Source organism: Prionailurus bengalensis, chromosome A3 (genome assembly GCF_016509475.1).
Source record: "Prionailurus bengalensis isolate Pbe53 chromosome A3, Fcat_Pben_1.1_paternal_pri, whole genome shotgun sequence".
Taxonomy (NCBI): domain Eukaryota; kingdom Metazoa; phylum Chordata; class Mammalia; order Carnivora; family Felidae; genus Prionailurus; species Prionailurus bengalensis.
Window position 1 is genome coordinate 14,197,448 of NC_057354.1, and position 26,462 is coordinate 14,223,909.

A 26,462-nucleotide genomic window follows, 5' to 3' on the forward strand; every position below is an offset into this window, starting at 1 on the left:
TCCCTTCTCCTGATGACATCATCTTGACGTTCTTCCTCTCCCCCCCACCACCCAGTTTCAGCCCATGGGGTTCAGGTGGGGCTGGCCCCAGCACTTAGGGGAAGCCACACGCTGACGCATCTCCTAGGCTCCAGGTAGAGTGTGCAGCAGGAAGACAGAAGGGGCATGAGCTCCTGATTCAACGGTGCCCCTCGGCACGCAGCATCCAGCCATCAGTGGGAGACAATAAGGCAAGAGGTGACGAAAAGGTGACGGAATTCAGCTGAAGAGAGATATTTTCAAGAAGCCAATTTTACACGTGGACAGTCCACTGGGGACCACGTTATGTCATCTCTAACAGGAAAACTCAACGTCCTCACCGTGACGCCCAGGCCAATACTAGATTGCGTGCCTACTGATCACACCAACCTCCCCACTCACACTCCCCGGTGTGTAGGGCAGTGCCTACGTACTGGGGTACGCGGCTGGAGCGTCCCTGTGCCTCCTGAGACATGCTCTCAGGTCCCCGGAACTCTGAGCCTCTCTCAGCCCCAGACTGGAGGCTCAGAACTTGCAATTCTAACTCTACTACTTGGTATCAACGAGACCTGGGAGAAGCCTGCCCAGAGTCTCTGGACCTCAGTGTTCCCAGCTGTGAAATGGGGGGAAACTGATCTCACAAGGATGCGTGAAGACGAAGACACAAGAGGATGATGCTGATGAGGTCCGTCATTTACCCCGTGCTTGTTACCCGCCAAGCTCTAAGCGTGTTACTCCGATGCGTTATTGTTAATCCTCGGGATCACCCCACGAGGAGTGTTCTATTCATACCCCCGTGTCGCAGGCGAAGAGCTGGAGGCACAGACAGTTTAACTAACTCACCCGAGGCCACAGGGGTCATCAGGGGTGGATGTGTGCTCTGAGCTCAGGCTGTCTGGCTCCGGGGTTTTTCTTCGCTACCAGGGCGCTGCAGCCCGCGACGGCTTCGTCACCACACCAGCTACAACCACGCACCTAGGAGGTCACTACTCACCTGCGTGCCCTCTCTTAGACCTCACAACGGTGCTACAAGGTGGGCGAAGTCACCGTCCCCACGGTACACATGAAGAAACTGGGGAAGGCTAAGGGCCCCACTCAAGCCGCATGGCCCATGGGCACCGGAGCCGGGACTTGAACCCAAGCGCCTTGGGAACCCCAAGCCTGTTTCCTGAACTGCGTCCCCGGCAGAGTTAAGTCCTGCCGGAGTCCCAAACCCCCGGATCAAGGGTGGGCGAGTCCCGAAGTCCGTTCGGAGAGTCCGGCTCAAGCTAAACGGTAAAACCGAATGGACAGTACCAGCCTGGATGGCTCGCGGGAAGAAGGGGTTGGATGAGACTTTTGCTGTAGTTACAGACGTGAGAACGTGCTGTGTGAGGCGTGTGCACGCGTGCGTGTGTGAGGAAGAGGAGTGCAAAAATATATTTCTCACTGTGTGTCCGGAACAGCTGTGGTCTAATGCCAAGGAAAGCCCCTGGCACCCAGTAGGTGCTCACTCAATGCTCATTTATTTCCCTGGTTGGGGTTCGCTGCCCCGAACAGGACCTCCAGCATCCCGTCCCCGCCCTCCCCCAGGACTAGAGGATGAACAGTCTCATTCCGAAGCAGACACAGTTCTCATTAGCGGTAAAAGCCCATGTTTTGAGTGCGTTTAGTAATACATAAGTTATTGAATTAAACATTTCGAATATGATTTCTTAAATAAGTATGTAAATATTCATAAAAATCGCGTCTTATGGAAACAAACATTCCTATGGGCTCGGATTAACCTGGCGTTCTGTAAATTTGAAGCATCTTTCTGCCCCAACCTCCGTGCCGTGATTTGCATATTTGCTTCGCTCCAGCTTCCTCTGCTCTGAATTGTTGAGTAACCTGCCTTCCCCACGCGGGCAGGTCTCCCTCCCCTGCTTTGCAAACCTACAAGACTCTCCCTTTCCCGCCCCAGCAACCCCCGGGAAGACTGTGCAAGCGAGGCACGGGCATTCAGTACAAGAGATCTTCCTGCTGCAGACTGCGTGACTTTTGAGAAACACAGGCTTTTATCTTTTGGGGCGGGCATCACATTTAACTTTTCATCCAGGACACTTGGGGGAATGAAAACCTGGGAAATGAGGACATTACATGGGGAATGATCTCCCTCCCTGCCCTGCTCCCTTCTGCCTTTTTTCCCAGGTAGGGATGGTATACACCTCGTTGGGAATCCTGATGGGACGTGACGAGGCGGGGCTCTTAGGCTCCTTCCCTTCTTCAGGGGGCCTGGGTGGGACCGGGTCAAGGACGGTGAAGTTCAGTGCCTTGGACGCAGAGGTGGGTCAGGGCCTGGCCGGGAGCAGAGAGCTTCTCTGTCCCTCTGGCATTCTTGCTGTGGTCCAAGGCTGATGTCCTCAGAGGTCACAAGGACCAGGAGGCCTGTGTGCACGTATGTATGCACATATCACCTGCACACTGGTAAGTGGGCCTGGCAGGCTGGTCCTGTACGGGATGCCAGCCCCCAGGTGGAAGACGGAGTGACCATCATCATTCAAGTCACAGGGGACAACTGGGTCCTCGGGGTAGCCCGGGACGTCTTTCGGTGATCTCCTGGCTGCTCGCGTTACCACTTTCTGAATGCCATCGTATTTGACAGCTTTCCCCGATGGCAGTCAGAGAGCGACAGAGGCACGGAGGGTGGAGATACGGGAGGCCGGGCCACCGAGCTTTCCATGCAGCCCAGAAACAACCCTGCCCATAGCCCCGCAGTGTCACTGCCTGAAGGCAACGATGCTCTGCACAGCAGCATGACCGTGGTGCCACAGCTTGCCGGAGGGATAGCGAGGGGGTGGACTGTGGTCACGAGTCCCCGCGTGAGGCCGGAGTGTCACAGAGTCTGGCAGAGGGGCCAGCAGGAGTACAAGCAAACTGGCAATCTGGGAGGAGGTCACACTGCGCATGGTGAGCCCAACACAAACACATGGGGCCATCAAGGGCTGCCTGGGTGGCCCAGTCGGTGAAGCGTCCGACTTCAGCTCAGGTCGCAATCTCGCGGTTCATGGGTTCGAGCCCCGCGTCGGGCTCTGGGCTGATGGCTCGGAGCCTGGAGCCTGCTTCGGATTCTGTGTCTCCCTCTCTCTCTGCCCCTCCCCTGCTCGTGCTCTGTCTCTCGCTCTCTTTCAAAAATACGTAAACATTAGAAAACATTAAAAAAGGGGTCCCTGCGTGGCTCAGTTGGTTAAGTGCCCGACTTCGGCTCAGGTCGCGATCTTGCGGTTCATGGGTTCGAGCCCCATGTCAGGCTCTGAGTCTGCTTCCGATTCTGTGTGTCCCTCTCTCTCTGCCCCTCCCCTGCTTGTGCTCTGTCTCTTTCGAAAATGAATAAACATTCAAAAAACAATGAAAAAACAACAACACGGCGCCATCAGCACAAGGGGCAGGTGACCCTCAGACCCCACACCCAGTGAGTCCCCAGCGTCTTCAGGGTGGTGAAAACACCACATTCAGAAGCAGCAGCACCTTACTCTCCTACTGGTGGGATCTGGAGCCTGGTAGATGGACATGGCCTTCCACTGACCACAGCCTCCTGTTCTCAACCTTGTTAGGGCCACTGAACTTGCCATGACGCATGGGGTTGAGGTCCACGGAGGACTCACTGAGGGAGCCTTACATCCACGTTGCCAGAGGTGAAAGCAGCTGTAATGACCTGACCCGGTGTAGCCCATCTCCAAGCCTCACCATGGGTCCCAGAAGAGGTGGCTGGTACATAAAACGGGACAGCTGGCTCTCAAGTGGGGAGCAACAGACAGCCTCCTCCGTTTCCTTCTGAATTTAAAACTCTAAGCTTCCTCTTCCTCCCCAGCTTCCTATGGCTAGAGGGAGAAGGATTAACTAAACAGATGGCCAAAACCTCTGGAATGAGCTCACTCACTCACTCACTCACTCACTCAACTCATTCATCCATTCACTTATTCCACGGCCCACCATGCACCAGGCGTGTGCTAGGAACTGGGTTCTAACAGTGAACTGAAGCAGTCAGGAACGTCCTGTTTAGTGGGGAAGATGGATGGCAAGTAAGGAATTGCCCAAGTAAGTACTTAATTGCAATTATAACAAGTTGAGAAGGAAGAAAGTGGTTGGTATAGGGCAGTGCGCCTGGACACTTAACCCCCACGGGACTCGCCTGGGGCTCTTGTGGGAACGCAGACTCCAGGCCGGCAGGGCACGAAAGCTGCCGGGTGGTGCTGACATGCAGCCCGGGAAACCACACTTCTGACTGGTGAGGGTTTGGGACTACTGGCTAAGCAAGAACTGCAAATTATTAAAAAGTATCCCCGTTCCGGGTTGGTAACCATAAATCTCCACTCGAGAAGTCACAAACTCAAATGCCTACGGGGCCGGGAGATAATGGAAAGGATCAGGACATAAGATCCAATCAAGGCAACCAAAGCTAGGTCTGTGTGTGTGAATGCACACTTCTGTGTGACTAGGATCATGTGAAGGAACTCGTGCGGAGACATTCACACTCTGTTCTTTCATTTTTGTGCATTCATGCACCTACCGTGGGCCAGATCTACAACCCAAATGTCTGTAACATGTCAGCTTAATGTTCTTCCCCCCAAAAAGCACATGGGCTTAAAGGGGTCAGACCCAAACACAAATCCTGACGCTGCAGCAGGATAACTGTGTGACCTTGTGCCTGTCACTGCCTTTCTCTAAGCCTCGGTTTTCACATCCACAAGATGGGGCAATACCTCATAACCAGGTGCCTGCCAGGACTGCAACAGGCAGGCACCTGCCAAGTAGGAACCGCTCCACGCCAGGAGCTATTCTTAGCTTTCCATTCTCTGGGGCCCTTGCTTAAGCCACTTGAATCCGGGAGCCCAATTTGAATGTTCACACTTTTTTTTTTTTTTAACTCTCACTGGGAGGATTAAAAAGCTAATGATTCTGCAAGCAGCAGCCACTATTATGTTGCCTAATTGGACCCCAGGGGCCACTTCTAAGTGATCCCCATAAGATGAGACAATTCTTGAGGCAGGTCTTTGCTACAAAAGGTACAAGTCTCCAAACTGAATCAGCTCATCTCCCTTGGGTGGGTGGTTTAAGGTGCTCTCAGGCCAGGGACAACCACAGCGGGACAGAGCACTGTATCAGCAGTCCGGAAGCGCTCACCCCAAATCTGACTCTCACTGAGTGGCTATGTGACAGCGAACAAGTCATTTGTCCCTCATAGGGGTGTTCCTGAGGACTGAAAGAAACAAGGCCTGTAAATCCCAGAGCGCGAGGGTTTTAGGGGAGATGTGAACACACGCTCTTCTATGTAAATCATCACCAACTTATTTTAATGCGTATGAGAATCACAGCAAGACCGGCAAAGGCGTAACTTTCCATTTCTGGAGCTGGTGTTACATCATCTTCTTAACGTGAATTTACGGAAAGGGAGCAGTTTTAAAGAAAAATCAGTAAGCAAGCCACAAGAGAGGTGTTACCAACATACAGGAGAGAATGGCTGGAGAATGTGTGAAGTCCAGGAGACACGGCCAGGGGTGAGAGCTCTTTATCCAGGGAAGGCATTTGATAATTAATAATAGTCGGTGCCCTTTTTCATAAGGAGAGGGTTGGCAATTTCCTTCCCAATACAGCGGCGTCCCCAGAGTGTGATTTCTGTTCCATGCAGGTAGAGGTCATTCGGGGTGCTAAGGCCCCCAGGAAGCCAGCTGGGAAAGGCGGAAGGGTGGGACAGGCACAGCGGATCCGCCTCTCGCCAGGTGAGGACTCTGGCAAAGGTCTGGGCAGCTCAGCCTGGCTGGGGGGAGGAGATGAATCGAAATCTGCCAGCTCCAGGCAGGAACTCGTGAGATGGGAACTTGAAATCAGACCCTATTGTGCCCAGGACAGAAGAGATGTAGGAGGTCTGAGAGCGGACAGCCCAGCTTGTCCCCTGGGCGCGGTCTCACCTCTCAGAGGAAACAACGAGAATACAGCCTTGACTTCTGCAAAATGTATCTGCATTTTAAATGAAAAAGTGTTCTCTATTCAGCTTTGCTTTCTTAGTTCCGCAACATTTTTTCCTCTCCTTCCAGAAGACAGGATACAATTCAAATCCAATTTTCCCTTGAATAGCAATGAATGATGGCTAATATTTCTCAAGTGGTTCCTATAAGCCAGGCACTGTGCTAAGGACTGCATGAGTCTTCTCTCTATCAGCGTCCATAACAACTCAAAGAGGAAGTTATTATCTCTATTTGACAGATACAGAAATAAGGAGATTTTACTAAGGATTCAAAGCTAATCATCAGCCTAAAGTTATTTGTGATTCCTCAAGACCATCCTGTGTTCATCCACCCATCCATCCATCCACCTATCCATCCATCCACATATCCATCCATCCATCCATCCACCCATCCATCCATCTAGCCATCTATCCATCCACACATCCACACATCTATCCATCCACCCATCCATCCACACATCTATCCATCCATCCATCCATCCATCCATCCATCCATCCATCCACCCATCCATCCACACATCTATCCATCCACACATCCATCCACCCACCTATCCATCCATCCATCCATCCATCCATCCATCCATCCATCCACCCATCCACCCATCCATCTAGCCATCTATCCATCCACACATCTATCCATCCACCGATCCATCCATCCACCCATCCACCCATCCATCCATCCACACATCTGTCCATCCATCCATCCATCCATCCATCCATCCATCCATCCACCCATCCATCTACACGTCTATCCATCCACACATCCATCCACCCACCTATCCATCCATCCATCCATCCATCCATCCATCCATCCATCCATTCACCCATCCACCCATCCATCTAGCCATCTATCCATCCACACATCTATCCATCCACCGATCCATCCATCCACCCATCCACCCATCCATCCATCCACCTATCCATCCATCCATCCATCCATCCATCCATCCATCCATCCATCCACACATCTATCCATCCACACATCCATCCATCCATCCATCCATCCATCTATACATCCATCCATCCACCTATCCATCCATCCATTCACCCATCCATCCTCTACCTACCCACACATCCATCCTCTACCCAACCACCCATCTTCCATCCACTCATCCATCATCCATCCATCCATCCTCTACCTTTCCACCCATTAATCTATCCACCTATCCACCCATAAATAATTTTTTAAGGATCTACCATGAGTCATAGACTAAGCTCTTTGCTAATTAGGAACAATAACTGAAATATGTACATTGGAATAAAAAACTGTCCTTATCCTGGAGGAATTTGCCATCTAAAACAACTGTTCTCAACCCTGGGTGCACAACAAACTTGTCTGGAGAGCTTTAGAAAAATCCCATTGCTTGGGTCACACTACTGACCAATTAAATCAGATTTTCTGGGGGTGGGATCTGGACATGAGCCTTAGACATTTTTTTTTTAAAACCTTCCAGGAGATTCCGGCGTGCAACCAGGTTCAAAGCCAGTGCAGAAATCTGGTTCTCAAAGTGTGGTCCCTGGGCCAGCAGCGTCAGTATTATCTGGAACTTGTTAGAAACACAAATTCTTGGGCCCCAGGCCCAACCAGCAAAGCCAGCAGTGGGGCCCTTCAATCTGTGTGCCAACAAAACTTGCAAGGTGACTTTGATGAAAAAGAATTTGAGAACCACGGAGCTAGCACCTCGCTACTCCGAGTGGCTGGTTGACCAGAAGCATCAGCGTCACCTGGGAGCTTGTCAGAAATGCAGACCCTTAGGCCCGATCAGAATCTGCAAGTTAACAAAGTTCCCAGGTGAGTGTATGCACATTAAAGAGCGAGAGACACAGAGCTAACCTCCACCGAGTGTTTTCTAAGCATCGAGCACTCTGCAAAAGGCTTAACATAATCGCGCTAAAGCTTTTCTAACCCCTGGCCTGCATACAGGTCACCTCTGTCACATTCCTGCTTTATTTCCTCATAGAAATTACCACCATCTAAAGTCCCATATTTGTGTAAAAATTCAATACCTGCCTCTCCCATTAGAACATGAACTCTGGGAAGGGGTCTGTCTCCTTCACCATTATATTCCCATCACCTGCACCAGGCGCTGGCTCACGGCAGGCATTCTGGAACAATTTAACGAACAAACGCGTGCAACAAACATATCTTCATCATCCAGGTGAGGAGACAGGCTCAGGGAGAACAGGAATTTGGTGACATTCACCCAGGGAGCAAGTGGCAGACCTGGAAGACACATATGGCCCGGCTGAGCCCCAACCCTGTAGGATGTGACGTGCAGGGACCGTGGGGAGATGCAAAAAGGGTCCCTGGAACACAGTGACCTGCAAAGTCCCTGAAGGCAGGCTGCGGGTGGGTCCGGTTCTCTCCCGGGTCGCCAGGGCCTCACGCACAGCAGGTGCATCAAACAAGCTGATGGCTACCAGCATCTTCTCTAGAGCAAGAGGGCACGTGTTCAAATAACAGCCTGCATGACGACAGCCCAGCAGCATTGATTGCAAGAGCAAAAAATTACAAATAACCTCATGTTCACGGACCGGGGATGGCTTAATGAACTGGGTCATTCTTTAGTCAGTGAAGCTAAAAAGAGGTAAATCATGTCTTAACGCGCCTTGCGTGAACAGAGCAAGTTAGAGCAAATCTGTATTACACGCTAGCTTTTGTGTTCCAGAAGTTTTTCCAGCGACACTGTTAATTCCTACAGTAAAGGTACCTTTGTAAGTATATATACATAAACATACACGCCTAAGTCGCATAAATACAATCGGTACAAATGCGAGGGCTTACAAAAAGGTCTCAGCCTGCGCACAAAACGCGGTAACAGTGGTTGGTTCCGGGGAAGGGAGGGGACACTGAGCACGGGGAGATGTGGTCTGATGTTTCGAGTCTTTATGAGGCTCGTGTGTTTATGTGGTAGCTGGGGAGTCAGAACTGACGTGTCACGGAAAAACAGAGGAAAAGGAAGGGCTTTAGGCAAGGGGTACGGGGCGTGGGGCCTACAGAGGGGAGCGCCCATTCAGCCGTCCCACCGTCGTGGGGAGTGCTTCACCTTCTGTCCTCACTCGCTGGGCCAGGATTTCTGAAGCACCTGCTAAGTGTCGGTGTCCCACGTGCTCTCAGCAGGGGGAGAAACCCAGACAACGAGGGTGGGCAAGGCCTGCCTTCCGAGAACTGACATTCTAGCTGGGAGCCTGACGAACAACGAGAGAACACGCGTGCGCCTTCGGCAGAGGGTGGGACGCTGGAGACAGGCAGCAGGGCCCAAAACGGGGGTGGGTGGGTGTTCTGTCGGCTCTCCCCTCAAATGCGGCCCAGAATCTGAGCCCTTCTGCCTGCCCCGATCCAAGGCACTGGCACCTCTCACCTGCACTATTGTAACACCTTCTTGGCTGGTCTCTGGGCTCCCATTCGGTCCTGACCCCCCGTTGTTCTCACGTCAGCGTTCTCCTGACCCCCAGTCGGGGGGCGGGGGGGGGCTCCTGTCAATATGCGGGTCACAGAGCCCAGCCCCTGCTCCAAACCCTCTCATTGCTCCCGGCTCGCCACAATCCTGTCAGTGGCTCTCGAAGTCAGGGGAGGTCTGAGCTGGCCAGCTTTCTGACCTCGTCTCCCCCACGGCGCCTTGCTCCCTGGGCTCCAGCTGCGCTAGCCTCCTTATTGCCCCTCCGGTGCTCTGGGAACACTGCTGCCCTAGAGCCTTTGCACTTGCTGTTTCCTGTTCCTTCCACGTGGACACGAACGCCTTCCCTCATCTCCTGAAGGTCTTTACTCAGGTGTCACCTTCCCAGGGACGTCCTTACATCCCTGCATCCCTTATCCTCCTTTCCTGCTTCTCCTCCCCCCCCCCCGACCCCGCCCCACAGCACGCATCACTGTCCGACATGCTATGTACTTTGCTTATTTACTGTTTTTTCAGCCTCTTGCCTGCCAGACCCCTGGCATAGGCTCCGGGAGGGGAGAGGCTTTTGTGTGCTGACTTTCTAGTGCTTAAAATAATGCCGGCCTGAACAAACACCTGCCGAATGAGGGACTGAACGGTTACATGTGATAGGAAAGACCTCTGTGATGAGAAATGATGGCTGAGAAGATGGTCCTAGAGACAGGGGGAGACCAGGCCGAGGGAACAGCATGTGCAAAGACCCCGAGGGCAGAATCACGCTCCTGAGTTACAGCAAAAGAAACAAGGTCAGGGCTCTGTCCAAGGACTCGGTTCCCCGAGCAAAGGGGACGGGGAGGAGGTGACTTTGAGAGGCTGGCAGGGACAGACAAGGTGATCCTGGTGGCCAAGGGTAAGGATATTAGACCTTATTCTATGCTTTCTAAGAAACACTAAGTCCTCTCCGTGTTTTAACTATTTCATCTTCAGATCACCTCGGGGAGGTCAGTGGAATAATTACCCCTCTTTAACAGATGAGGCAAATAATCTCCAAGAGGCTGAGTGATGAGACCAGGGACCCACAGAGGGTTAGAGGCAGAGCCACGGAGGCAGTGGGAGCCACTGGGGGATTTCTCGGCTCCACATTCGCTCCAGAGTCCCCCTGAATGTAGGCCCCGTGGCTCATGCCCCCCGGGGTCCTCCCTGGATCTGGGTCCCTGCAGTCACTCAGTAATGCCTCTGTCACCGAAAGAAGGGCCCAGGCACTTGAGGCCACAACTAGGGTGGAATCTTCCCTCCGGAGCCGGGGAGCTCACCGCCCATCTCAAGAGAAGGAAAGGGTGTGTGTGTGTGTGTGTGTGTGTGTGTGTGTGTGTGTGTGTATGTGAGTAAGCTGCCCCTGCCGGCCCCTGCCTGCTCTGAATTTGGGAGCAACCTCCCCCCACTCCAGCACTCAGCCCCAAAGCCTTCGCCTCAGCAGCCAGCCTGCTCCATCCAGGGCAGGGCAGAGGGTGCGGACAGCTCCCCGTCACAAAAGAAGGAGAGAGATGGGGTGTCTGCGGGTGCTATCGCTGTGCAGGGACAATTATCGGAGGCACGAGGACTCTTCAGGGTTTGGCAGAAAGTGATTCTGAAGTTTCCAAGCGGAGACCCCGGAGCCAGAGTGCCTGAGTCTGATTCCTGGCCCTACCACTAGCTGTGCGTCTCTGGGTTGCTTACTGTATATTTAACCCCCTGTGCCTCAACTTCCACATCTGTAAGATGGGCTCGTAGCCTAATAGGGGTGTCATAATTCAGTGAGGAACAGTATAGTGCACCGATAAGAAGAACAGGCTTTGGAGTCAGACGACCTAGGCTCAAATTTTGGCTGTCGCTGAACTGCGTCAGCTCAATCACGCCATTCGACTCCTCTGTGCCTCAGTTTCCTCATCTGTAACACAAGGTTAATCACGCTACCCCCTTCCTGGGGTTGTGGGGATTCAGTGAGTGAGTACATTCACGTCTAGCACACAGCAAGTGTCAGGTATCTGCTCTGCTGGTGACAGGGGAGGAGGAGGAGGGTTAATCTGCCGTTACACTGCGTTCCACAGGGCCTGGCCCAAAGTATGTGCCTCGCAAAAATTAGGGACAGAAGGGAGTGGCAGGGATCCATCTGAGGGACAGCTACCCCTCAGCTCCCACTAGTGGCAGCCAGGTGGGAATGTGGGCCCAGCACGTCTAAAGTGCTCAGCATCTCAAGGGCAACTAGAGACCCAGGTTTTCAAAAAATATTTTCAGTGTTTATTTATTTTTGAGAGACAGAGACAGAGTGTGAGTGGGGGAGGGGCAGAGACAGAGGGGGACACAGAATCGGAAGCAGGCTCCAGGCCCCGAGCCGTCAGCCCAGAGCCCGACGCGGGGCTCGAACTCACGAACTGTAATATCACGACCTGAGCCGAAGTCAGACGCTTAACCGACTGAGCCCCCCCAGGCGCCCCTAGGAATCCAGATTTTTATGTGAACTCTCCTGATTCGTACAAGTTCACTTTTATTTAAAGGACGTTGTACACCAAATAAAGACATACCTGAAGACCAGACTTGTCGCGAGCTGCCAGTTGGCAGCCGTGGTTTTACAGTCATCGTGGTTATTTGATTCAGAGGAGAATGACCATGGGATAGCAAGTTCAGCCACGGTACCACGCGCCCATGGCCCACGGTGTGCCAGGCGGCAGTGAGCAGGCTAGGAAGTGGGTCGTGATTATGCCCCCATTTGACAGGTAAGAAAACGGAGGCTCAGAAAGGTTAAACAATTTGCCCGAGGCCACCGGTCTGGGGAGCAGTGGGGCTGGGATTCAGCCTTGGATCTTCCTCCCCCGGCAGCCTCCTCCTCCTCCTCCTAGCTTGCCTGGCTCTGAAATGAGGTCCTGGGTCGAACAGTGCCTCTACTCAGAAGAGAATGATTGTCTTCGAACAGGGCTTAATAAATTGTCTCAAACTCTCAAAGAGCACAGTTTACACGGACACTCCAAAGGGCCACGAAGAATGAGGGCGTGTCCTCTAGCATGTGGTTTGGTGGGGGAGCCCAGACCCTCTTGGTGGTACCTTTAGTTGACTTATCCCAGCTTTGTTACCAGCATGCGAGGGAAATGTCATTGCTCTGGTGATGGTAATCATTATTCGTGGAAGCCTGGCATTGCTTAAAAGCAAATTCCTTGAGATGCTGTATTTGACTAGACACAAGGCTCTGGTTTCCCACGACAGGATGCAGGATCGATGCCCCCTGAGCTGGCATCATACACAGACAGCGAAGGAGAGTCAGCCCGGGGTCCCAGGACACCGGCGGCAAATCCGAAAGCGGGCCCGACTAAAGGGTTAAGCCCAATGGTTAAACATAATAGCGTAATGCCTTTTGCTAACTCCCAGCTCTCCCAGGAAGGCTGACAGATCCCAAACAGAGCAAACAATAGCTGGAATTGTTCTAGCGAAAACTAGTTCGGCTGCACCATTTGCCAATAATTTTTTAAACAGCTTAACTCTCCTCTGCTTCCTTGACTCCAACCCAACCTGAAAGCCAAAGGCAGACGAGTTCTGGTCCCAGCGTCAAGCCTTCGTAAACAAGACGCCTGCCCGGATGCAGGATGGCTGGGGGGTGGGGGTGGGGGGACAGCACTGAGGGACAGACTCCTGAGCTGGAGCCCGGACCCCGCAGGACCCACCCAGGGCCGGGGCCTGTAACACACCCGAAACTGACTATTAGCCGCAGTGGAAGTGTCAGCGTTTCTCGGGACAGGAAGTTCAGAACGCGAACCAGCACGCTCACACCTCTACCGACTAGATGGGAACTGTCAGCAGGGCATGCCAAAGTTTCTTTTGGTCCAGAGGCAACAATCCCAATGGCGGGAAGAGAAACTGTCATCATGACGGTATTTTCGAAAGGATGCGTGTCTAAGGCTGCCAGTCCCTTACTAACTTCCGCGGTGGGGCAGGGGGGACCAACACAGGTCCCACTGAAACTCACGCCAGGAGGCCTACCTTCTATGTCACTCAGAGTCCAGACATCGGCGTCGGTGCGGCTAAGCTTCAGTTTACCCGGACAATCGCTGTTTACAGTGAGGCTGGGTGAGATCACCAGATCTAGCATTTCCTTGTACCTGAAAGAAAACAAAGGGAAATATAATTTATTCATTAATTATGCATGCTTACTAATGATTCCTATTTCTTTCCCTAAGAGTATAAATATTAAAGCTGATTACCTAAACCCAGCCGTCTTATAAATTCTACATAATAAAAATTCACTAAACTTTTCATCAAAGGGAAATAAGGAATTAAAATGAAGTGCTTGCTCCCCTCCGGAGAATACACCCACTTGATTAAAACTTTCCCCTCCTTCATACTGTATTTTGCCATTAGAAAAATCACATCCTGGTCTCTTTTAAATGCCATCTGAATGAGCTGGAACGAACTAGGGAGCCTTCCCAGCAGAGGAAGGGAGACACGGGCGGAGAGAGAACGTTTGGGTTTGGATTCCCAAAAGCAGAGGCTTGGGGAGAGGAGGAGACTGCAGTTTCGAGACAAAAACGGACACGGTGCTACTTGGACTGGTGGAGAGAGGCGCGGAAGGCATCCGTGATACTCACCAAGTCCCTCCTGGCAGGCCAAACTCCACAGCCCATCATGCTGGTCCCCAAGAAAGGAAACACCAGCTCCCGAATTACTCACGACTTTGATCAAATGTTACGGGGGGGGGGGGGGGGGGGCAGGGAAAGCGTGGGACAAATCTCCTGGGTCTTTCGCATTTTTTAATCGAAAACCGGTCAGTACTTGCACTGTATCCCTTCTTATGCCTCCTCGGTTCCTACCCACTGTGGTTAGGAAGTGAGGTTTCTTGTTCGTGTGTGCACAATCCCATACCTGGCTGTTTTCACAGAGCTCAACGGCAGCCAATAGTATTTAGCACTGATTCAAGCTGTCCTCAGAGAGAGGCTGAGTTTGTTGACAGCACATCAGTATCGCGAGGTCATTGTCGGGGAGGGTCTGCTATCATCACTTTAATGGAACACAACATACTGACTGGTGGCAAAGTGGCTGTAAACTCAGATTCCGTCGTGGAAAGGTCACGGGTTCCGATTTCAGTTTCGCTCTTCACTGCCTTTAGAAAGTTACCAAACTGCTCTAAGTCAAAAGCTTTCTCGTCTGGACAAGGGGATTCTCAAAGTACCTCCCCGAAGAGGTCACGGTGAGTATGAAAAGTGATGGTCCCCGTAAGGAAAGGCCTTAGTAGGTAGTAATCTAAATGTCCATTCAGCCCCAGAGGAAGAGTGATGATGCAGGTAGCGTGTGGTCCGACAGTAGAATGTGATACAGCGGTGAAAAAGACTTAACGTACGACTCCACACAGCGCGACGGACAGACCGACGAAGTACTGAGCAAAGAGGCAGAAGGGTACCCAAAATATGGTATTTCTACGAAGTGCAAAATATACAAATCAATACTAGCGGCGTCTGGGGGGCTCGGTCGGTTGAGCGTCCGACTTCGGCTCAGGTCGTGATCTCACGGTCCGTGAGTTCGAGCCCCGCGTCAGGCTCGGTGCTGACAGCTCAGAGCCTGGAGCCTGCTTTGGATTCTGTGTCTCCCCCCCTCTCTCTCTGCTTCTCCCCCCGATCATGTTCTCTCTCTCTCTCTCTCTCTCAAAAATAAATAAACATTAAAAAAAATTAAAAAAATACAAATCAATACTATATGCCGTTTAGGGATACACACACATGCAACACACAGATAACAGTTCGTATGGGATGAAAAACATTTCAGAGAATGAGTAACTCGGGGGATGGCAGGGGGATGCCATTTGGGACGTGGTACCCCGAGGGCCTCCAGTGAGTTCGTAACATTTTGGTTCAGGGCTCGACACAAATTATGGCCCTTCCAAATCCAGCCCATCTTTTCCTGTGGCCCAGGGGGCTAAGAATGGCTTTCACATTTTTAAACGGTTTGAAAACCAAATCAAAAGCAGGATAACATTTCATGACCTGTGAAGATTACAGTGTCCGTAAGTAAAGTCTTCTTGGAACCCAGCCCTGCGCGTTGGTTGACTGTACTGTCCAAGGCTATGTTCACGCCGCACCTTCTGAGGACGGCAGGTGTGACAGAGACCCGCAAAGCTGAAAATATTTACGAACCGGCAGGAAAAGTTGGCCAACCCCGGTTTTAGTTTGTAAGCAGGGGGTTTGGACGTACCACTGCTCTGTGGCTATTATACATCCTCGCGTGCCCGAAACACTTAATAATTATAAAAAAAAAAGAACAAAGCAGCCACTTATCCCAGGACGTGCACATAGGAAGTACTTTATATACACTTTTTAATCTGACGAGAGGATTCCACACAAATAAGCTTCTAGAGTTTGTATCTTTATGTTCGCTGATAAACATCTGCCTGACGGGGCAAGAAGCCGTACTGTGACTTCTGGCCTCAGTCACAGGGCTTGTTTATTTTATTGAGTGCTCCTGTCGTGCTCAGGAGCTCAGAGCAGGAGTGTGCTTGGGAGTTCTAACGCTGGGGCAGAGTACTGCCAGGAAAGCTTTCGGCACGTTCACCTTGGACTTTTGCCTCACGTGGTCAAGCCAACATGGAAATCACCTTTATTTCCCCCACAGCACCTGACACGGGATCGTGTTCATTCTGTCATCCTAGTAACATCTGCAGAAGGACGGGAGGGGGAAAAAAGATGGAAAGGACTTGGAAGGAGAGACCGGGGTCGGGGGAGGGGCATCTATAATTGAGTGATTAGTTTCTTCGAACAGATTTTTATTTCATTATTTATTCTATAAGTTTATTTGTTTATTTAGAGACAGGGACAGCGTGAGTGGGGAGGGGCAGAGAGAGAGGGAGGAGAGAGAGAATCCAAGCAGGCTCTGCACTGTCAGCACTGAGCCTGACGTGGGGTTCCAATTCACGCAACTGTGAGATCGTGACCTGAGCCGAAACCGAGAGGAGGACGCTCGACCGACTGAGCCACCTGGGCGGCCCCTTCAAACAAGATTTTTAAAAATTTCCCATTTAGTCTCATTTTTCCACCCCACCCGAGACAATGACTCTAATGGATTAAATATGTAAATATGTCTCCTTATAAATGATGCTCTGTGGGGCAGCTGGGTGGCGCAGTCGGTTAAGTGTCCAACTTCATCTCCAGTCGTGATCTCGCAGTTCATGGGTTCGAGCCCCGGGCTCTGTGCTGACAGCTCGGAGCCCGGAGCCTGCTTCGGATTCCGTGTCTCCCTCTCTCTCTGCGCCTCCCCCGCTCACGCTCTGTCTCTCTCTGTCTCTCAAAAATGAATAAACATTAAAACATGTCTTATCAATGACACCGTATTGTTTTATGTGTGAATTGGGTTTTAATTTACATGGATAGTGCTATGCATGAGATCTCTTCTTGTTTATTGGGCGTTTTCTCTCCAGTCTGCACGGTGATTTTATAATGGGTACCCACTGCTGAATAGTTATCAAGCATAATTATAGTTAGAATTCCATACTGTGTATTCACTCTACTGTATTTACGAATTGCCCTAGGGATAAACATCCAGGAACGTCCGTCTCTCAGCTACCTAGAAATAATGCCGCAACGAACATCTTCGTTAAAAAAGTATATATATACCTAGGGACGCCTGGCTGGCTCAGTCAGAGGAGCACGTGGCCCTTGATCTTGGGGTTGTGAATTTGAGCCCCACGTTGGGTGTTGAGATTACTTAAATAAATAAAAATTTAAAAATATGTATCTAAAACATGTATCCCTATATGTGTTTACACACACATTCTTAAAACATACATATATATATATATATATATATATATATATATATTCAAGGATGATATCTGTCATTGGGTGTACTGGTCCTCATAATTTCTGTGCTAATCTAGATTCCCACCAGAAGTGCATCAGTGTTCTAGTTTCATAAATTCTTGCTAACACGGAGCATTGTCCAACTTCCTACTTTTTGTCAAACTAATGGGTGGAAAGCGACAGCACAGTTGTTTGAATTCGTATTTCTACGATTACTAGTGCATTTGAGCACAGAGTTACGTAACTGTGGGACACGTGAGTTTCTGGGAACTGTCTATTCATATGTTTTATTCTTGCTCACTTTTCTATTGGGTTTTCTTTTCTTTTCTTTCCTTTTTTTTTTTTTAAGTTTATTTATTTATTTTGAGAGAGAGAGAGTGACAGAGCCTGAGCAGGAGAGAGGACAGAGAGAGAGAATCCCAAGCAGGCTCCACACTGCCAGTGCAGAGCCCGATGCAGGGCTTGACCCCACAAATTGTAAGATCATGACCTGAGCTGAGATCAAGAGTCGGATGTTAAACCAACTGAGCCACCCAGGTGCCCCTACTGGGTTTTCTTTTTGTCTTTTCTTGATGATTTGCTGGAGTGCCTTGTAGAGTCTATGTATTCGTTTATTGCTAGTGTTAGATGCTGTAAATTTCTTTTCTTACCCTTTCATTTGTCTGTTTTCTTTATTTACGGTGTCTTGCAGAACAAAAAATTTATATATTTGCCCAATAATTTATTTTTAGGTGTGAAAATTATTTCCGTAACTCTAGGATATTAAAATGTGTCTACATTTTAATTTGCCTGCATTTCTATTTTCACTTAGAATTTTAAAAGATGCTTCAATCTTTAATTCATCTGGAATCCTCCTTTTAATATGGTTTAGTCATCCAATCTTAAGCCATCTTAAGTCATCCAATAATCCTTTATGGGATCAGAGTGATTCACCTCTAGTATCATTGGCTGGCAGAAGAAAAGTAACTTGTCTTTTGGCGAAGGTCTTACCTTCCAGGGTTTCCACAATTTTTCACGTACAATGTTTAGCACTTAATAAAAATTATCAGCCACGCAAGGAGACGAGACAAAATGATCAGGAACCAAGACAAAAAACAAACCCACAATAAGATTCAGATATTGGAGCTGTCAAACTTGGGACTCCCTGACCACCTCGATAATATGATCAAGAAAAAAGGTTTAGGGGCGCCTGGGTGGCGCAGTCGGTTAAGCGTCCGACTTCAGCCAGGTCACGATCTCGCGGTCCGGGAGTTCGAGCCCCGCGTCGGGCTCTGGGCTGATGGCTCGGAGCCTGGAGCCTGTTTCCAATTCTGTGTCTCCCTCTCTCTCTGCCCCTCCCCCGTTCATGCTCTGTCTCTCTCTGTCCCAAAAATAAATAAACGTTGAAAAAAAAAATTAAAAAAAAAAAAAGAAAAAAGGTTTAAATGGAGAATGCTACTTTAGATCGAGTATTTTTAAAAATCCAAATGAAAATTTGAAAACCAGAAAGTACAGTAATTGAAATTCAGAGCTCAATACAGCAGTTGAACAACAGATTTAATGTAGCAAAAGAAAAGATTAATGGACTGGAAGATAAGTCAGTACATAAATCTCAGAAAGAGGGCCGGAAAGGAAAATAGATATAAAAGAAACATGGGACGTGGAGAAAAGGTCTAACATACATGTAATAGGGGCCACAGAACGATAGAAGAGAGAGAACAAATCAGAAACAGTATTTAACAAGAAACTGACAGAAAACCTTTCAAGCCTGATAAAGACATCAAGCCAATGCCATCAAGAAGTTCTGCAAATCCGAAGTAAAATAAACACAGAGGAAAGCACTCCAGGCGTATCACAGTCAAACTGTACACATGTGAGAATATATTTTCTTAAAAGCAGACAGAGAGTGAAGAAAAGACAAATGGTCTTTAAAGAAGGAATTGCGAGACTTCTCTGCAAGTAGGATGGGAACCAAAAAACAATGGAGGTTCGTCTGCTGATGCAGAATTCTAGGCCAGCAGGAAAGCCCTCAAAACGGAAGACAGGGGCGCCTGGGTGGCACAGTCGGTTGGGCGTCCGACTTCAGCCAGGTCACGATCTCGCGGTCCGTGAGTTCGAGCCCCGCGTCGGGCTCTGGGCTGATGGCTCAGAGCCTGGAGCCTGTTTCCGATGCTGTGTCTCCCTCTCTCTCTGCCCCTCCCCCGTTCATGCTCTGTCTCTCTCTGTCCCAAAAATAAATAAACGTTGAAAAAAAAAATTAAAAAAAAACATTGAAAAAAAAAACTGAAGACAAAAAGTAAACAAACCCAAAATAAGATTTTTTGCCACTAGTGGATGCGCAATGAATGGTCTGGAAGCGTGAAAATTCAGCAAAGGGTGGAGAACAACACAAAAGGATAAATACGTAAGTTAGAGGGGGATAAATGAAGTTTGTATGTTCTAAGGACATTGCGTTTTTCTACAAGCGGTACAAGCCCTAATTTATAGTAAACTTTAAGATTTACAAAGGATGCATGTTACAATCTTGAGGGTAACTGCTCAGAATAATAAAAAATGTATACCAACAAGCTAATAGAGGAAAAATGGACTAATAAAAATACTTAACCCAAAAGAAAGGAAGGAAGTAGAGAAAAAGAAACAAAGAAGAGAAGGGATAGAAAAAAAAAGAGATCTAAACTCCAATTTATCAGTAATTAAATACTTAATGTCCATTTCACTTACAGAATAAATACTCCCACTAAAAGACAAATATTACAAGACTGGATTATAGAACTGACTACCAGCTTTGGGGCACCAAGGTGGCTCAGCTGGTTAAACACCCGACTCTTTTTAAAAATTTTTTTTAATGTTTATTTATTTTTGAGACAGAGAGAGACAGAGCACGAACAGGGGAGGGGCAGAGAGAGAGGGAGACACAGAATTGGAACCAGGCTCCAGGCTCTGAGCCATCAGCCCAGAGCCCGACGCGGGGCTCGAACTCACGGACTCACGGACCGTGAGATCGTGACCTGGGCTGAAGTCGGACGCTTAACCGACTGAGCCACCCAGGCGCCCCCCGACTCTTGATTTCAGCTCTGGTTATGATTTCATGGTTCATGGGATCAAGCCCTCTGTCAGGCTCTGGGCTGAGAACACGGAGCCTGCTTGGGATTCTCTCTCTCCCTCTCTCTCTGCCCCTCCCCTGCTTGTGTGCACATGCATGCATGGGCTCTCTTTCTCTCAAAATAAATAACTAAACATTAAAAAAAATGAACTACAGGCTTATTACAAGATACCCGTTTTAAATATAAAAACACACAAAGACTCAGAGTAAAGAACTGTAAAAATTCACAGGAGGCAAACACCAGATAAAAGAAAGCTGACATAGTTTCAAATAGACTTGCAAATAAAAACCATTACTACAGATTTAGAGGAACATACTGTAATGATAAAAGAATGAAGATATAACAATCAGGAAGTTTGCCTTTCCCAAAACGAATTTGCATGGTATTGACTCCAAAAGGGAATAAAGAGTCTAGGTCTTGGTTGGGTAATTTAAGATCTAAACTTCAAACTTACCTATAGCAATTCAAACACATCCTCCTTTGGAGGAAAATAAATAAATATCACTAACAAAGCCAAAGTAATAGGAATACCAGTGCTCACAAAGAAAACAGAACCCTGATTTAGGAACCTGACAATTATTCTTTCGTGCTGCCAGCGAGAGCTTAAGCTGCGATTTTACAGAAGCAAACAATTAACCACAAGTATAGCAGTTATGAGCAGTGCAGTGAAAAACACCCTTTCAAAAATTCTAATCCCAGCTCCCATTTCCCAAGCTCCTATCCCATGACAGGCAGTCTTCCCCATCACTTTCCCATTTACCTCCTGGAATTCTATCAGTCATCCTGGGAGACAGAACTGTCTGCCCCCTACTTCCCAAAAGGACAACTAAACATAGATTTAGGTATGAGCACAGCATAAAGCACCAAGGAAACATGATCAGTCCCGTTGGGTGAACTTACCCTGTTCTGCCATTAGAAGCTTTTAAAATTTCAGCACATGGTGAGTTTTGGATTTGGGTTTTATGGGTCATATTGTTTTCTTATTGAATTACACGCGAACGGGGGCACCTGCGTGGCTCAGTCGGTTGAGCGGCTGTCTTCGGCTCAGGTCACGATCTCAAGGTTCGTGGGTTCGAGCCCCGCATCGGGCTCTGTGCTGACAGCTCAGAGCCTTGGAGCCTGCTTTGGATTCTGTGTCTCCCTCTCTCCCTGCCCCTCCCCCGCGCATGCTCGGTCTCTCTCAAAAATAAATTTGAAAAAAAGAAAACAAGAATTACGTGGGGACAGCAGAGGCGGGAGGCTGATCTCTTTTTGGTGTTTTGAGGCCTCTGAAGCTCTTAGCCTGGCCCTGATTATACTGTTCATTTTACACATTATAGTGCTCAGATAACAGAAATAAAAATAATTAACACTTGAAAAGCATTTAGTCCGGGGCCAAGAGCTCTTTGCCTATATCGCCTCATTTAATCCTATGAGGTGGGCAGAGATGAAGAGACAGGTTCAGAACCAGGATTCACAACCAGGGGGGCTGGCCCTGGGGTCTGTGCATTTTCTTTTAATTAATTAATTATCGGAGTACAGTTTACGTACAATGCCGTATTGGTTTCAGGTACACGACATAGTGATTTGACAATTCTACATGTTACTCAGCGCTCCCGAGGACAAGTGTGGTCACCGTCTGTCACCATACGATATTACAGTATTATGGACTATATTTCCTATTCTTTACTTTTCATCCCCGTGACTTATTTCTGTTACAACTGCAAGTGTGCATCTCTTAATCCCCTTTACCTATTTTGCCCAGCCCCCCACCCACCTCCCCTCTGGCAGCCACATTTGTTCCCTGTATTTAAGATCTGTTTGTTTTGTTTTTTAGATTTTATGTGTACGTGAAATCAGATGTTATTGGTCTTTCTCTGTCCAAGTTATTTCCCTTAACGTAATACCCTCTAGGTCCATCCACGGCAAGAATGGCAACATTTCATTCTTTTTTATGGTTGGGTGATACTCTATTGTGTATCTATTTCACATCTTCTTTATCCGTTCATCTGGTGTGAGGTGATATCTAACTGAATCTGAAGCACTGGATGGTATGAATACTTCAACAATATTAATTCTTCCAGTCCATGAGTATGGTATATCTTTCCATTGTGTCATCGTTAATTTCTTTCATCAATGTCTTATAGTCTTCAGAGTATAGGTCTTTCACCTCCTTTGCTAAATTTATTCCTAGGTATTTTATTCCTTTGGTGCAACTGTAAATGGGACTGTTTTTAAATTTTTTCTTTCTGCTACTTTGTTGTTCGTGTTTAGAAACACAGCAGGTTTCTGCATATTAATTTTGTATCCCTCAACTTTACTGAACTCGTTGATGAGTTCTAATAGGTTTTTGGTGGACTCTCCTGGTTTTCTTCATGTACACTCTCGTGTCAACTGCAAAAGTAAAGTTTTACTTCTTTCTTCCAATTTGGACGCTTTTTAGTTCTTTTTCTTGTCTGACAGCTATGGCTAGGATTTCCAGTACAAAGCTGAATCAAAGTGGTGGTCGTGGACATCCTTGTGTTGTTCCTGATCTTAGAGGAAAAGCTTTCAGTTTTTCACCACTGAACAAGATGTTAGCTGTGGGTTTTTCCAATAAAGGCTGTGGTCTTTATTATGTTGAGGTATGTTCCCTACTCTGTTGAGAGTTTTGATCACGAGCAGATGTTGAATTTTGCCAAATGCTTTTCTTCTGCATCTACTGAGATGATTATATAGTTTTTATCCTTCCGTTTGTTAGCGTGACGTATCACATTGATTGATTTGTGAATACTGAACCCTTGCATCCCTAGATTAAATCCTGCTTGATTGTGACGAATGATACTTTTAACATACTCCTGAGTTTGAGTTGCTAATATTTTGTTGAGGATTTCTGCATCCATGTTCAACGAGGGACAGTTAAACTACAAGTAAAACTGGGTCAAAAACTGAACCCAAGGCCCAACCAACTCCAATATCTACAAAGTCACCTGGTCAGAGCTCTGGTTCTGTCATCGGCTACAGGGGTTCGAATCCCAGCTATGTGTCGTACCAGCTGTATGACCTTGGGCAAGTTATTTAACTTCTCTGAGCCTCATCCACAAGTATGGAGAAAATAATAGCACCTTCCCTGGCAGGTGACGTGCAGATTAAGTTAGAGAAGGCATCCACCCAGACAAAAGACACAGTTAGTTTCATTCCAGGGAGATACCAGGAACTGTCATGAGGGTCATCTCGAAACCACTGATTCAAAACCATCTGATTGATGGGCAGAGTTGAATTCTCTTGCAGTTTGTGGGGAGGCTTCCCTCACATTCTCCCCCTTCTCCCCTGCTCACGATGACCTGAAACAGGAGACCAGCTTATTCTCCTTGCAGGGGAGGGAAGAGAGAAATCAGACAGCCTTCACACAGCCTGGGGGAGGAGAAAGTCTTAGCTTCTCTTTCGTGAAGGCAGGAGAAGGAAGCAAAGGCATGGGATTCATTTAAAAAAAAAATCCGCCCCCCCCCCCCTTTGCACTGTTGCAAAACCCCGATACCCCTGCTGCTTCGGAGCCAGGCCAAGAGGAGCAGGAAGAAAGAGGCATTCAAAAGCCCCCGCCCTCTGGCCTTCTCTGTGGCCTGCTGCTGCCAGCGGCTTGCCCCATTTGTTACCCTTGTCACCACCCCTGTCCCTGGGGACTGAGAAGCACTGGGGGAGCACGGGGCTGCTGGAAGGGCCCAAGAGATGACAGCTGGAGGGTGGGGGGTAGGGGCGACTTCAAAGGCTGTGAGGGATCAAAAGCAGATGGGGGGCCCCGGGCGGGTGGGTGGCTCACCTTTCCACCCCCCCCCCCCCGAGTGCCCCGACTACCTTGGCTGAGAACAGTGGACCTGCCTGCTGGCTGGAGAGGACAGATGGCCAGTCGGCCAAGGGGACTTCAGAGAGGGCCGATCCCCAGTATCTTTCAAGGGCTTAGAAATCCCAACCTGCCGACAGCAATCACTGGCTTCTGGATAGACAACAGCTGTGGCCCAAACCTGGATGTTTCTGGAGGTCTTCACCACCATTTGATTTCATTCCGAATCCATGTGCTGGTTGCCCACGCGGCTCTGCCCCAGTCTCCCCCATCTGGGGGGCCGGTGGGGGGGGGGGCTGCACTGCTCATACCAGAAGCCCAGGACTGTCCCCGCTCCTCACTCGCCTTGAGCCCTCACATCCAATCCATCACTAGGTATCGTTAGGTTCCACCTTGGAAACATCCATGGAATGCACGGACTGCTCTCCGCCTCCACAGGCATCGCCGGCCCCAAGCCACCACCGTCTCTGCCCTGGACAGCCACCACCCCCTCCATGCCCGTCTCCCTGAGACCACCCTGGCCTCCCTCCAGTTTGTCCTCTGGGCAGCGGCCTCAGGGGGCTTCCGACAACACAAATCTGAACCTGCCTCCCTCACCACACCCTTGCTCACAACTTCTGGTTGTCTTCAGAATGTGGCCGATTTCTGAACACAGCCTTGATCCGGCTTCCCGGTGAGGGAGGTCTCCTTGCAGCACACTGGCCTTTCTCTCCCTCCACGCTCCCTCCTGTCACAAGGCCTTAGCACATGCTGTTCTCTCCGCCCGGAACACCATTCCCTCTCGCTCGCCCTTCACAGGTCTCAGCTACCATGATCCCTGGAGGCTCCCTCGGGAGGACCCAGGCCCTATGGCAGCCTCCACAGGCCCGTGTCCCTCCCTACACATCAGTCATCCAATTTTGGGGTGGGTGCTGGGCTGTTACTTAACTTCCACCCGTCTTCCTTACCAGACTGTGTACTCGCTCCCAGACGGCAAGGATTTTGTGTATTTTATCCACCATTACGTTCCCCAAATCCCCTGCAGGTCCTGGCCTTTGACAGCTGTTTAATAAACATTTCTTGTAGCGTGAACGAACTGCTGTATGAATAACTGTGTTCATCCAACCAGTATTAACTGAGTGGTTACTATTTGTGCCCAACACTGCTGGTCACTGCCACTGTCACTGCCCTGGACGCTGCCCTCATTTACGTTACCCGCCGGGCCCCTCTAGGCACTGAGTTTGAGACTCTGGGTTTACTCTTCTTTTCAGCATTAGGCCTACATACAGCAGGACGTGGTCAGAAGCACACGGGACGCTGGACGCTACCGCCCCCTAGTCCCTCCCAGAAGGGAGAAGTGGCCCCAAAGCTCCTGTCCCAACGACACAACGTGTTTGTGAACTCCACTTCTCAGGCTGTGAAGCTCCGCCCGGCTGTCATGCCCTTGGCGGTCCTGCTTGCCCAGCTTCACTGAGCTACGACGAACATACCGTATACGTTAAAGGTATACAACGAGATGATCTGATACATGCACACACTGCCACGCGATTCTGGCGGTGCTGCTTTGAGATTCAAAAGCAGGAGGAGAAAGCGGAACTATCCAGAGCCGAAGCATGGAAGAGGAGCTGGGGCCGGGCGGGAGCAGCGGGGTCCTGGCATTTTGACCTGGTGGGTCGTGTGGCAATAGCACGTCTTCTTTCTTTGGGGGAACTGCCTGCCTCTTCTGGACTCTCCATGGGGCTTGGGTGGGGATGACCCTACTCATAGGCCTTGAGCCTGGCAATTAACACCTCTTCCCCTCAGCCTACAGTGACTGGCTCAGGGATGTTGGTCACATGAGCCAGTGGGGCCAATGAGAGGCCCAGGATGGGCTTCTGGAGAAGACATGCTCCTTCCCAAGGGACATGAGCCTTGGGAGGTGTCTACCTACAGCCAGTGGCAGTGCGGGTCCACAAACGACCTTTGAGTAGCACCGCCTGAGAAGACTGACCCCCATTCTGGGACACGCGCATCACATCCTCAGTGTTCCATGTGAGAGGCAGAATAGGAATAAACTGTAGGTTTAGTCGGTGAAGTTTGGGAGCTGCTGTCTGTGTGGCCAACTTCAACATCCATGGGGGAAGACCCCATGTGCTACCCTGGTGAGGGGACAACCCCCTCCTCCTGTCCACGTCTCCATCCCCCAGCCTGTCTCCCTTATACTGGGGAAGGTGTCACTTAAGAAAAGCTGCGGGGGCAAGGGTGAGGAGACCTGGGGAACCTTCTCCCCAAACAAGGCACTGTCAGTCTCCTTTGCAAAGTCTAGAGGGAAGGCAGATGAAGGAGGGCACAGTGGATGCTACATTCACTCACTGATTCTTTCTTCCACGGAGTCAGGCTGTCAATCATTCAGACCCAACAACTGACTAGACTGCA

The 26,462-nt window shown here is 49.5% G+C and overlaps 1 protein-coding gene across 2 annotated transcripts in view; it reads right to left on the bottom strand.

Annotated features, from left to right (window-relative positions):
* EYA2 (EYA transcriptional coactivator and phosphatase 2) overlaps positions 1 to 26,462 on the bottom strand; it is a 266,192-nt gene that overhangs the window by 168,870 nt on the left and 70,860 nt on the right. Inside the window, exon 2 of one of the 2 annotated variants that reach the window (XM_043553792.1) lies at positions 13,387 to 13,505. In XM_043553792.1, coding sequence (XP_043409727.1) covers positions 13,387 to 13,495 — 109 coding nt within the window. In that variant the 5' untranslated portion in view covers positions 13,496 to 13,505. Of the gene's footprint in view, positions 1 to 13,386; positions 13,506 to 26,462 lie in introns of those variants that run through there. The other variant, XM_043553793.1, reaches the window with a different exon arrangement.